Source organism: Hemitrygon akajei, chromosome 25, assembly GCF_048418815.1.
Source record: "Hemitrygon akajei chromosome 25, sHemAka1.3, whole genome shotgun sequence".
Lineage (NCBI taxonomy): Eukaryota > Metazoa > Chordata > Chondrichthyes > Myliobatiformes > Dasyatidae > Hemitrygon > Hemitrygon akajei.
In genome coordinates this window covers 1,325,001-1,339,814 of record NC_133148.1, presented here as the reverse complement: position 1 = coordinate 1,339,814, position 14,814 = coordinate 1,325,001, and the positions used below count along the sequence as shown (strand labels likewise).

The 14,814-nt window shown below is 51.8% G+C and overlaps 1 protein-coding gene across 3 annotated transcripts in view; it reads left to right on the top strand.

Annotated features, from left to right (window-relative positions):
- Positions 1-14,814, top strand: part of parp2 (poly (ADP-ribose) polymerase 2) — a 45,950-nt gene that overhangs the window by 22,797 nt on the left and 8,339 nt on the right. For all 3 annotated transcript variants that reach the window (XM_073028904.1, XM_073028905.1, XM_073028906.1), the window contains exons 10-16: positions 1,771-1,879; positions 2,955-3,117; positions 9,583-9,721; positions 9,987-10,050; positions 10,401-10,535; positions 12,411-12,538; positions 12,860-12,959. In XM_073028904.1, the coding sequence (XP_072885005.1) occupies positions 1,771-1,879; positions 2,955-3,117; positions 9,583-9,721; positions 9,987-10,050; positions 10,401-10,535; positions 12,411-12,538; positions 12,860-12,959 (838 nt within the window). The remainder of the gene's footprint in view (positions 1-1,770; positions 1,880-2,954; positions 3,118-9,582; positions 9,722-9,986; positions 10,051-10,400; positions 10,536-12,410; positions 12,539-12,859; positions 12,960-14,814) is intronic.

Below are 14,814 nucleotides of genomic sequence, written 5' to 3'. Positions count from 1 at the left end.
CACTCCCAGGGACAGGGTCAGACACAGAGTGAGGCTCCCTCCGCACCGTCCCGTCACACACTCCCAGGGACAGGGTCAGACACAGGGTGAGGCTCACTCCACACCGTCCCGTCACTCACTCCCGGGGACAGGGTCAGACACAGGGTGAGGCTCCCTCCGCACCGTCCCGTCACACACTACCAGGGACAGGGTCAGACACAGGGTGAGGCTCCCTCCGCACCGTCCCGTCACACACTCCCAGGGACAGGGTCAGACACAGGGTGAGGCTCCCTCCGCACCGTCCCGTCACACACTCCCAGGGACAGGGTCAGTCACAGGGTGAGGCTCCCTCCACACCGTCCCGTCACACACTCCCAGGGACAGGGTCAGACACAGGGTGAGGCTCCCTCCACACTGTCCTGTCACACACTCCCATCCGAGGGTCTTGGAAACGGGTGGCGGGAGGATCTCCCCGGGCAGACTGTATTATTTATTATTTATTATTTATTATTTTTGTAATAATTTTTAAAAAAGGGACAGGGTCAGACACAGGGTGAGGCTCCCTCCACACTGTCCCGTCACTCACTCCCAGGGACAGGGTCAGACACAGGGTGAGGCTCCCTCCACACCGTCCCGTCACTCACTCCCAGGGACAGGGTCAGGCTCCGTCCAGAATCCGAATCAGGTTTAATATACAGTCAGCCCTCCTTATCTGTGGGGGATTGGTTCCGGGAACCCCCCCGCATGGATACGAAAATGCGGGGGTCTTTAGGACCCAGCGGAACCCCGGACTTTATTTAATGTGTCTCCGTGCGGTGGACATTAGGACCTGGCGTCGCAGCTCTGAATCCGCGGTGTTTCCGTTCACGAAAATAAGGTGGAAGTAATAAAGCGATCGGAAAGAGGTGAACCGCCATCGGTCATTGGAAATGCGTTAGGCTACAATCAATCAAAGATTGGAACAGTTTTCATGGAGCATATGAAAGGCCCTGCCCCGATGAAAGCTACAATTATTACTAAGCAACACAGTGGTTAAATTATTGAAATACGTATGTTTCTTAAGTGTTTTATATGCATAGAAAGGTAAAATATGTACTCTGTACTAAGAAAAACGTTTGACTAACTGACGCTAAATATTACTGGATGTACCTGTTCCGACTTCAAATTCGACTTAAAGATGGACTCAAAAATGGAACTCAATCATAACCCGGGGACGGCCTGTACCTTTAAGACATTCCTTGGTACTTATAATACCTAATACAATGTAAATGCTATGTAAATAGTTGTTATACTGTATTGTTTAGGGAATAATGACAAGAAAAAGTAGTCTGTACATGCTGAAGCAACGAGTGCTGATGAGGGAACTTCCAGGTTTTCCCGATCCGCGGTTGGTCGAATCCACGCATACGGAATCCGTGGATAAGGAGGGCCGACTGTATGTCATGAAATACGTTGTTTTGTGGCAACAATACAGTGCAATGCATTAAAAAATTACAAACATAAATTATACATTAAAAAAAAGGTTAAAATTAGTAGTGCAAAAATATTGGGGTAGTGTTCATGGGTTGATGCATTGCCTGTTCTGAAATCTGATGGTGTAGGGGAAGACGCAGTGACTAAAATATTCAGTGTGAGCTTCGTGCTCCTGTATCTCCTCACTGATGGTAGTGTTGAGAGGACAGGGATGCAGTAAGGCTCCACGCTGTCCCATCACATATTCCCATGGACAGGAGAAATTTAGATTTTCCCATCTTACCTGTTCCTAATTTTTCTCTGCTTTCCCTCTGCCAGGTTTTTTGACAAGACCAAGAATGAGTGGTCCCAGAGGGCAAACTTTGAGAAAGTTGCCGGCAAGTACGACATGCTCACCCTTGACTACAGCGGCAATTCTGTGGAACAGGTGTGTGGGCAGGTCAGAGACTGGAAACTACACCAAACCCGACCCTGAGTGATTGATCAGAACCAATATAGGGTGATTTATTGGAACGTACACCCGACCGACCCGGGTGTTTTATCAAATGTACACCCGACCCAACCCTGTGTGTTTTATCAGAACCTACATCAAACCCAACCCCGGGTGTTTTATTGGACTGTAGACCCAACCCGACCCCAGGTGTTTTATCAGAATGTACACCTGACCAGTCCCCTGTGTTTTATTAATATGTACACCTGACTTGAACCTGAGTGTTTTATCAGAACATGGACCCAACTTGACCCAACCCCGGGTGTTTTATCGGAACAGAAATGCATTGACAAGGAAGGGCCCATCATAGATTTCTGCTGATACTAGACACACGGGATTGCTGGTGAGGGAACGATCTGCTGGAGGATGGACTGAGCAGCATCTGTGGTGGGAAAAGTTCGTATTTCGAGTTCAGCCCTGCATCAGAACTAAAACATCGACATTTCCTTTCCGACAACCGATGCTGCTTGATCCGCTTGGCTCCTCTAGCAGGTTGCTTGTACTGTTGTAAGTATCCTGACTGGTTGCGTTACGGCCTTATATAACAGTTCCAATGCACAGTAACATAAGAACCTGCAGAGAGTACTGGACTCTGTCAAGTTACAGGCAAATTCCTTCCCACCCATCAGTAGTATCTACAGGAGGCAGGTTCTGTCGTCAAAGATCCCCACCATCCGGACCATGCTGTCATCTCGCAGTTCCGATTGGGCAAGTGGTACTGAAGCCTCAAGGTCCAGTACGGCTACTTTTCTTCACCCACTCAGTTGTTGAATCAACCGACACTCTACCGTGATCACTGCCTCAGTACAGCAACGCTGACCACGTCTGTTACAGTGGACTCCGATTTTCTTCTTCAAGCTGTGTTCTTTCTTGTAACAATTATGTGTAACTTATGTATTTTCTGTGAATGATGCTATATTTCTGTGATACTGTTTCAAATAAGATTTTCAGTGCACCTGTAGGAACATCGGTTCTTCCAGATGACAGCAACCCTATCTTTGACTGTTATTAGGATGTACAGGATGGGAAGGAGCCTGGAGCAAGGGCAAGGGTGCCACAGGTGGAATCGAAGTTAGATCACCGACTCCAAGAGTTGATGAAGCTGATTTGCGACATTAAGGCCATGGAGGAGATGGTTCTTCAGATGAAGTATGACACTAAGAAGGCTCCGCTAGGTAAGGGAGGGGGTTCATCGTGTGTTATTAAACCCTACCATTAACAATCCTAACAGACACCATTCACTCGTAGCATAATGGAACCCAATTCTTTCCATTCACTCCCACCGCACACAATCCTAACAGACACCATTCACTCGTAGCATAATGGAACCCAATTCTTTCCATTCACTCCCACCGCACACAATCCTAACGTAGACACCATTCACTCATAGTATAATGGAACCCAACTCTTCCCATTCACTCCAACCATATCAGACCCCACCCCTTTCCATCCACTCCCACCGCACACAATCCGAACAGACCCCACATGTTCCCATTCACTCCCACCGCACACAATCCGAACAGACCCCACCCCTTTCCATTCACTCCCACCGCACACAATCCGAACAGACCCCACATGTTCCCATTCACTCCCACCGCACACAATCCGAACAGACCCCTCACGTTCCCATTCACTCCCACCGCACACAATCCGAACAGACCCCTCCCGTTCCCATTCACTCCCACCGCAAACAGTCCGAACAGACCCCACACGTTCCCATTCACTCCCACTGCACACAATCCGAACAGACCCCACATGTTCCCATTCACTCCCACCGCACACAATCCGAACAGACCCCTCACGTTCCCATTCACTCCCACCGCACACAATCCGAACAGACCCCTCCCGTTCCCATTCACTCCCACTGCACACAGTCCGAACAGACCCCACACGTTCCCATTCACTCCCACTGCACACAATCCGAACAGACCCCACACGTTCCCATTCACTCCCACCGCACACAGTCCGAACAGACCCCACACGTTCCCATTCACTCACACCTCACACAATCCGAACTGACCCCTCACGTTCCCATTCACTCATACCGCACACAATCCGAACAGACCCCGCCCGTTCCCATTCACTCCCACTGCACACAATCCGAACAGACCCCACACGTTCCCATTCACTACCACCGCACACAATCCGAACAGAACCCACAGGTTCCCATTCACTCCCACTGCACACAGTCCGAACAGATCCCACACGTTCCCATTCACTCCCACCGCACACAGTCCGAACAGACCCCACACTTTCCCATTCACTCCCACCGCACACAATCCGAACAGATCCCACACGTTCCCATTCACTCCCACCGCACACAATCCGAACAGACCCCACACGTTCCCATTCACTCCCACCGCACACAATCCGAACAGATCCCACACGTTCCCATTCACTCCCACCGCACACAATCCGAACAGATCCCACACGTTCCCATTCACTCCCACCGCACACAATCCAAACAGACCCCTCACGTTCCCATTCACTCCCACCGCACACAATCCGAACAGACCCCTCGCGTTCCCATTCACTCCCACCGCACACAATCCGAACTGACCCCTCACGTTCCCATTCACTCCCACCGCACACAGTCCGAACAGACCCATCACGTTCCCATTCACTCCCACCGCACACAGTCCGAACAGATCCCACACGTTCCCATTCACTCCCACCGCACACAATCCGAACAGAACCCACAGGTTCCCATTCACTCACACCTCACACAGTCCGAACAGACCCCACACTTTCCCATTCACTCCCACCACACACAATCCGAACAGACCCCACACGTTCCCATTCACTCCCACCGCACACAATTCGAACAGACCCCTCACGTTCCCATTCACTCCCACCGCACACAATCCGAACAGACCCCACACGTTCCCATTCACTCCCACCGCACACAATCCAAACAGACCCCTCATGTTCCCATTCACTCCCACCGCACACAGTCCAAACACATCCCACACGTTCCCATTCACTCCCACCGCACACAATCCGAACAGACCCCACACGTTCCCATTCACTCACACTTCACACAATCCGAACTGACCCAACACGTTCCCATTCACTCACACCGCACACAATCTGAACAGACCCCACCCGTTCCCATTCACTCCCACTGCACACAATCCGAACAGAACCCACACGTTCCCATTCACTCCCACTGCACACAGTCCGAACAGACCCCACACTTTCCCATTCACTCCCACCGCACACAATCCGAACAGACACCATTCACTCGTAGCATAATGGAACCCAATTCTTTCCATTCACTCCCACCGCACACAATCCTAACAGACACCATTCACTCATAGTATAATGGAACCCAACTCTTCCCATTCACTCCCACCATATCAGACCCCACCCCTTCCCAGTCACTCCCACCGCACACAATCCAAACAGACCCCACCCGTTCCCATTCACTCCCACCGCACACAATCCGAACAGAACCCACACGTTCCCATTCACTCCCACCGCACACAGTCCAAACAGATCCCACACGTTCCCATTCACTCCCACCGCACACAATCCGAACAGAACCCACACGTTCCCATTCACTCCCACCGCACACAATCCGAACAGAACCCACACGTTCCCATTCACTCCCACCGCACACAATCCGAACAGACCCCTCATGTTCCCATTCACTCCCACCGCACACAATCCGAACAGACCCCTCCCGTTCCCATTCACTCCCACCGCACACAATCCGAACAGACCCCACACGTTCCCATTCACTCACACTTCACACAATCCGAACTGACCCCACACGTTCCCATTCACTCACACCGCACACAATCCGAACAGACCCCACCCGTTCCCATTCACTCCCACCGCACACAATCCGAACAGATCCCACACGTTCCCATTCACTCCCACCGCACACAATCCGAACAGAACCCACACGTTCCCATTCACTCCCACCGCACACAATCCGAACAGAACCCACACGTTCCCATTCACTCCCACCGCACACAATCCGAACAGACCCCTCATGTTCCCATTCACTCCCACCGCACACAATCCGAACAGACCCCTCCCGTTCCCATTCACTCCCACCGCACACAATCCGAACAGACCCCACACGTTCCCATTCACTCCCACTGCACACAGTCCGAACAGACCCCACACTTTCCCATTCACTCCCACCGCACACAATCCGAACAGACACCATTCACTCGTAGCATAATGGAACCCAATTCTTTCCATTCACTCCCACCGCACACAATCCTAACAGACACCATTCACTCATAGTATAATGGAACCCAACTCTTCCCATTCACTCCCACCATATCAGACCCCACCCCTTCCCAGTCACTCCCACCATATCAGACCCCACCCCTTTCCATTCACTCCCACCGCACACAATCCGAACAGACCCCACCCCTTTCCATTCACTCCCACAGCACACAATCCGAACAGACCCCACATGTTCCCATTCACTCCCACCGCACACAATCCGAACAGACCCCTCACGTTCCCATTCACTCCCACCGCACACAATCCGTACAGACCCCTCCCGTTCCCATTCACTCCCACCGCACACAGTCCGAACAGACCCCACACGTTCCCATTCACTCCCACTGCACACAATCCGAACAGACCCCACACGTTCCCATTCACTCCCACTGCACACAATCCGAACAGACCCCACACGTTCCCATTCACTCACACCTCACACAATCCGAACTGACCCCACACGTTCCCATTCACTCATACCGCACACAATCCGAACAGACCCCGCCCGTTCCCATTCACTCCCACTGCACAGAATCCGAACAGACCCCACACGTTCCCATTCACTCCCACCGCACACAATCCAAACAGACTCCTCACGTTCCCATTCACTCCCACCGCACACAATCCGAACAGACCCCTCACGTTCTCATTCACTCCCACCGCACACAATCCGAACAGACCCCTCCCGTTCCCATTCACTCCCACCGCACACAGTCCGAACAGAACCCACAAGTTCCCATTCACTCCCACTGCACACAGTCCGAACAGATCCCACACGTTCCCATTCACTCCCACCGCACACAGTCCGAACAGACCCCACACTTTCCCATTCACTCCCACCGCACACAATCCGAACAGACCCCACACGTTCCCATTCACTCCCACCGCACACAATCCGAACAGACCCCACACGTTCCCATTCACTCCCACCGCACACAATCCGAACAGAACCCACACGTTCCCATTCACTCCCACCGCACACAATCCGAACAGACCCCTCATGTTCCCATTCACTCCCACCGCACACAATCCGAACAGAACCCACACGTTCCCATTCACTTCCACCGCACACAATCCGAACAGACCCCTCCCATTCCCATTCACTCCCACCGCACACAATCCGAACAGACCCCACACGTTCCCATTCACTCACACCTCACACAATCCGAACTGACCCCACACGTTCCCATTCACTCACACTGCACACAATCTGAACAGACCCCACCCATTCCCATTCACTCCCATCGCACACAATCCGAACAGAACCCACAAGTTCCCATTCACTCCCACTGCACACAGTCCGAACAGATCCCACACGTTCCCATTCACTCCCACCGCACACAGTCCGAACAGACCCCACACTTTCCCATTCACTCCCACCGCACACAATCCGAACAGACTCCTCACGTTCCCATTCACTCCCACCGCACACAATCCGAACAGACTCCTCACATTCCCATTCACTTCCACCAAACACAATCCGAACAGACCCCACACGTTCCCATTCACTCGCACCGCACACAATCCGAACAGAACCCACACATTCCCATTCACTCCCACCGCACACAATCCGAACAGAACCCACACGTTCCCATTCACTCCCACCACACACAATCCGAACAGAACCCACACGTTCCCATTCACTCCCACCGCACACAATCCGAACAGACCCCACACGTTCCCATTCACTCCCACCGCACACAATCCGAACAGACCCCTCATGTTCCCATTCACTCCCACCGCACACAATCCGAACAGACCCCACACGTTCCCATTCACTCCCACCGCACACATTCCGAACAGACCCCACACGTTCCCATTCACTCCCACCGCACACAATCCGAACAGAACCCACACGTTCCCATTCACTCCCACCGCACACAATCCGAACAGACCCCACACGTTCCCATTCACTCCCACCGCACACAATCCGAACAGACCCCACACGTTCCCATTCACTCCCACCGCACACAGTCCCAACAGACCCCACACGTTCCCATTCACTCCCACCGCACACAATCCGAACAGATCCCACACGTTCCCATTCACTCCCACCGCACACAATCCGAACAGACCCCACACGTTCCCATTCACTCCCACCGCACACAATCCGAACAGACCCCACACGTTCCCATTCACTCCCACCGCACACAATCCGAACAGATCCCACACGTTCCCATTCACTCCCACCGCACACAATCCGAACAGACCCCACACGTTCCCATTCACTCCCACCGCACACAATCCGAACAGATCCCACACGTTCCCATTCACTCCCACCGCACACAATCCGAACAGACCCCACACGTTCCCATTCACTCCCACCGCACACAATCCGAACAGACCCCACACGTTCCCATTCACTCCCACCGCACACAATCCGAACAGATCCCACACGTTCCCATTCACTCCCACCGCACACAGTCCGAACAGAACCCACAAGTTCCCATTCACTCCCACCGCACACAGTCCGAACAGAACCCACACTTTCCCATTCACTCCCACCGCACACAATCCGAACAGACCCCACACGTTCCCATTCACTCCCACCGCACACAATTCGAACAGACCCCTCATGTTCCCATTCACTCCCACCGCACACAATCCGAACAGACCCCTCATGTTCCCATTCACTCCCACCGCACACAATTCGAACAGACCCCTCATGTTCCCATTCACTCCCACCGCACACAGTCCGAACAGAACCCACACTTTCCCATTCACTCCCACCGCACACAATCCAAACAGATCCCACACGTTCCCATTCACTCCCACCGCACACAGTCCGAACAGACCCCACACGTTCCCATTCACTCCCACCGCACACAATCCGAACAGATCCCACACGTTCCCATTCACTCCCACCGCACACAATCCGAACTGACCCCACACGTTCCCATTCACTCCCACCGCACACAATTCGAACAGACCCCTCATGTTCCCATTCACTCCCACCGCACACAATCCGAACAGAACCCACACATTCCCATTCACTCCCACCGCACACAATCCGAACAGACCCCACACGTTCCCATTCACTCCCACCGCACACAGTCCGAACAGACCCCACACGTTCCCATTCACTCCCACCGCACACAGTCCGAACAGACCCCACACGTTCCCATTCACTCCCACCGCACACAATTCGAACAGACCCCTCATGTTCCCATTCACTCCCACCGCACACAGTCCAAACAGACCCCACATGTTCCCATTCACTCCCACTGAGAACAATCGTAATAGACACCGCGCTTTCCCATTTACTCTCACCAAACACAATCCGAACTGACTCTATCTTCCTATTCATGAGCAATGTGCACAATTCTGGTCTGAGTCCCTCTCTCTCCATCTGCCTCTCCCTCTCTCGGCCTCTCTATCTCTCTCCTACCCACCAGGAAAGCTGACCACTGAGCAGATCAAGGCTGGCTACTGTTCCCTGCGAAAGATCGAGGACTGTCTGAACCGGAATGTGACTGGGAAAGCCCTGCTGGAGGCCTGCAACGAATTCTACACTCGCATCCCCCACGACTTTGGGTAAGAGCAGGCAGATTGCTGGCTCTCTAATCAGCCCCTTGTACAAATCCACCAGCTGAAGACTCGGACTGGAGAGGTGTCTGGCTATAACCACGGTTACGCCTGTATGGTGTTGTTAACCATGGGTACTTAGGCCTGTACGCTGATTGTTGGTGATAACTACCAAAATGTACATGTGATTATGGCTATTAACTACCAATAGTTACATGCATACAATAATTGTTACGTGTTTGTCACACTCACCACCCACCAAACCCAACCACAGGCTGAAGACCCCACCACTGATTCGCACCCGGAAAGAACTTCAGGAAAAAATCAGCCTCCTGGAGGTAAAACCTTCATCTTCAACCTCTTTCTAGTTCCTAACCCCTCCCTATCCCTCTTTCCACTCTATCTCCCCACCCTCCCTCTAACACCTCCCCTCAGTTTCTTTTTCTCATCCCTCCCCCCTCAACTTCTCTCCCTCCTGCCCTCTCTCTCCCCCACACCTGCCTGTCCTTTCTCTCTCTCTCCACTACATCTTTTCTATTTCACCTTCCTCTCCTCTCTTATCTGCAATCTTCTTTTGCTCTCTGCTACCCCACCCGTTCGTCTCTCCTACCCGACCTCTCTCTCTCTGTGCCTCCCCTTCGATTACTGCCCACGGGTAGTCCTGTGACGTCCCCTCTCTCCACTGCAGGCTCTCAGCGACATCGAGGTGGCCATTGGCGTGGTGAAGGAGGAGCAGAACAGCACAGAAAACCCTCTGGACCATCACTACCACGCTCTGCAATGCAGCCTCCAGCCCCTGGAACACAGCTCACACCAGTTCCAGGTCAGTCCCTCCCACCCCAGCAACAATCCTCCCTTCTCTCTCCACCCCAGCAACAATCCTCCCTTCTCTCTCCACCACCCCAACAACAGGCTCCGACACACGGTGAGACTCCCTCCCTTCTCTCTCCACCACCCCAACAACAGGCTCCGGCACACGGTGAGACTCCCTCCCTTCTCTCTCCACCATCCCAATAACAGGCTCCGACACACGGTGAGACTCCCTCCCTTCTCTCTCCACCACCCCAACAACAGGCTCCGACACACGGTGAGACTCCCTCCCTTCTCTCTCCACCACCCCAACAACAGGCTCCGACACACGGTGAGACTCCCTCCCTTCTCTCTCCACCACCCCAACAACAGGCTCCGGCACAGGGTGAGACTCCCTCCCTTCTCTCTCCACCACCCCAACAACAGGCTCCGACACACGGTGAGACTCCCTCCCTTCTCTCTCCACCACCCCAACAACAGGCTCCGACACACGGTGAGACTCCCTCCCTTCTCTCTCCACCACCCCAACAACAGGCTCCGACACACGGTGAGACTCCCTCCCTTCTCTCTCCACCACCCCAACAACAGGCTCCGACACACGGTGAGACTCCCTCCCTTCTCTCTCCACCACCCCAACAACAGGCTCCGGCACAGGGTGAGACTCCCTCCCTTCTCTGGAACCAGTGGGCAATCCAAGGTGGTAACAGAAAAGGAAGTGGGGCCTCATTTTGGGAAGTGGGGCGCGCTGTGTGTGGTAGTGTCTGTCCAGCATTACCAATCCTGAATAGCGGCGAGAGAAGTGGTGGGTAAGGTCGAGGTTGAGATCTTAGTGTGTGGATTTGCAAGTGTGAGGGAGGGGTGGGGGCAGGTTCTTGAAACGACCAGCACAGTGCTAACCCTACCTCTGCAATGGGAAACCACAGAGACATGCACTTGTCTCTGATTGTTTTTTTTGCCCTGTTTTCTTTTACCACTGTGTGTTCTAATTCAAGCAAAGTTAGGAAGAAAGGTGTAGATTATTTTCTAAAAATGGAGTGAGTGCAGAAATCGGCAGTGCAAGGGTACCTGCGAGTCACTGAGCGGGATTCCGTAAAGGTTAACTTCCAGGCTGAGTTGGTGGTAAGCAAGGCAAGTGCAATGTTAGCATTCATTGTGAGCGGACCAGAATATAAAAGCAATGATGTAAGGCTGAGGCTTTATAAGGCATTGGTCAGACCGAGTATTGTGAGCAGATTTGGGCCCAGTCTGAGAAAGGATATGCTGCCATTGGAGAGGGTCCAGAGGAGGTTCACGAGAATGATGCTGACCATGAAGAGTGCTGAATATGAGCATCGTTTGATGGCTCTTAGTGTATTCACTTTAGTTTAAAAGTCTGAGGGTGGGATCTCATTGAAAGCTACCAAATAGTGAAAGGCTTAGGTAGAGTGGATGAGGAAAGGATATTTCCAGTAGTGGGAGAATTTGGGACCAAAGGGCACAGAATAGAAGGATGTCACTTTAGAACTGATCAGGAGGAACTTCTTTAGCCCGAGAGTGTTGAATCTGTGGAATTCATTGGCACTGATGGCTGTGGAGGCCAAGTCATTGCATAAATATAAGCAGAGGAAGATAGGTTCTTGATTAGTAAGGGCATCAAAGGTCATAGGAAGACAGGAGAATGGGGATCACAGGGGAAATAAATCACCCATGATTTAATGGCCGAGTAGTTTGTGGGCTGAATGGTCTAATCCTGCTCCGATATCTTAATATCCTGCGCGTCGTGTGTACCGACAGGCCAGTGATGCTGATGCAAGCAAGTTATTTTTCCTGTACGTGCTCCTCATCGTATTTTTGCTCATGATGGTAGACCTTGAGTTCAAACTTATAGCACCCCATAATCCTCCACCAGGTGATCGAGAAGTACCTCCAGTCAACGCACGCCCCCACCCACAACGAGTACAAAATGAAGCTTCTTGAGGTCTTCGAGGTGGCGAGGGAGAGTGAGCAAGCGGTTTTCCGCTCTGACCTCAGCAACAGGTAGGATGGAATCTCTCAATTCATCTCCCTCAGGGGGATATCTGTACAATGACTGGTGTCCCTCAGTCCCTCTCCCTCAGGAGGATATCTGTACAATGACCAGTGTCCCTCAGTCCCTCTCCCTCGGGGTGAATATCTGTACACTGACTGGAAGTCCCTCAGTCCCTCTCCCTCAGGGGGATATCTGTACACTGACCGGTGTCCCTCAGTCCCTCAGTGGGATATCTGTACACTGACCAGTGTCCCTCAGTCCCTCTCCCTCGGGGGATGTTTGTGCACTGGCACATGACCCTCACACATTTCTCTCTCCACTTCTCCTAGGCGGTTGCTTTGGCATGGGTCTCGGTTGTCCAACTGGGTCAGCATCTTAAACCAGGGATTACGCATCGCCCCACCTGAGGCTCCTGTCACAGGATACATGGTAAGTTGAGGGCAGGAAAGAACAAGATTTCTGTTTTACTGGAGGCTCCCCTTGCTGGCAACCCGCCCCTCATCGTTTCTCCTCCACCTCAGCGTCAGAATCAGGTTTAGTATCGCCAGCATATCTCATGAAATTTGTTAAATTAGTAGCAGTCAATGTGATAATATATGGTAATATAGAAAAATAGTAGGTAAATTAATTATGGTAAACATATATATGCACTTTAAATAGTTAAATTAAAAATAGTGCAAAAAAACAAATAGTAAAAGAAATGGGCGGTAGTGTTCATTGGTTCAATGTCCATCTAGGAATCAGATGGCTGTGGGGAATCGCTGAGTGTGTGCCTTCAGGAATCTGTACCTCCATCCTGACGGTAACAATGCGAAGAGGGCATGTCTTGAGTAATGGGGTCTTTAATGATGGACACCGTCTTTCTGAGGCACCATTTCATGCAGGTGTCTTGCAAGCGATGGAGGCTAGTACCCTTGATGGAGCTGACGAAGTTAGCAAATTTCCCTAGCTTCTTTTGATACTGTGCAGTAGCACCTTCCCCCCCCCCCCCCCCCCCCATGCCGGACAATGATTCAGCCTGTCAGAATGATCTCCGCAGTACATCTGTAGAAGTGTGTTGGGACCAGGTTAGACCCTCAAAGATCTTGACACCCAGGAACTTGAAATTGCACACTCTCTGCACTTCTGATCCCTCTAATGAGGATTGGTTCGTGTTCCCTCGCCTTACCCTTCCTGAAATCCACAATTAGCTCTTTGGTATTAACTGACGTTGAGTGCAGGGTTGTTGCTGCAACACCCCTCAACTTGCTGGTATATCTCGCTCCTGTACACCCTCTTATCTCCATCTGAGATTCTGCTAATAATGGTTGTATCATCGACAAGTTCATAGATGCTGCTTGAGCTATCCCTGCCCACTTGGGTACAGGGAGAGTAGAGCAGTGGCCTAAGCACACGTGCCTGAGGTGTGCCAGTGCTGATCGTCAGCGTGGAGAAGGTTTTACCACCAATTCACACAGATTGTGGTCTTCCGGTTAGGAAGTCAAGGATCCAATTGTAGAGGCCCAGGTTCTGTAGCTTATCAATCAGGACTGTAGGGATGATGGTGTTAAACACTAAGCTATAGTCAACGAATGGCATCCTGGCTAAGGCCATGTGAAAAACCATTGAGATTGCCGTAGACCTATTGTGGCCATAGGCAAATAGCACTGGGTCCAGGTCCATGCTGAGGCAGTTGATTTTGGCTTTGACCAACCTCTTAAAGTCTCTCATCAGCGTAGATGTGAATGCTACTGGACGATAGTCATTAAGGCAGCTCACACTACTCTTCTTGGCCACTGGTATAATTGTTGAAGCAGGTGGGAACTCCTGACCGTAGTAATGAGGGGTTGAAAATGTCCTTGAAAAAAACCCGCCAGTTGTTTGGCAGAAGCTTTCAGAGCCTTACCAGGTGTTACCATCTTGCATATTCATCCTCCTGAAAGACGGACTGATATCGGCCTCTGAGACAGAGATCACAGGGTCACCGAATGCAGCAGGAATCTTCACAGCTGTAGTTATATTCTTTCTTTCAAAGTGGGAATGAAAGGCATTGAGCTCATTTGGTGGTGAGCATTGCTGCCATTCATACTATTGGTTTTGCTTTGTGGGAAATAATGTCCTGCAAACCCTGGCAGAGTTGACATGCATCCAGTGGCGTCTCCAACATCACTCAGAATTGTTTCGCCCTTGAAATAGCCTTCTGCAAGTCGTACCTGGTTTTCTTGTACAGGCCTGGGTCACCAGACTTAAGTGCCGCAGATCTAGCCCTCAGCAGACAACAAACCTACTGCTTCATCCACAGCTT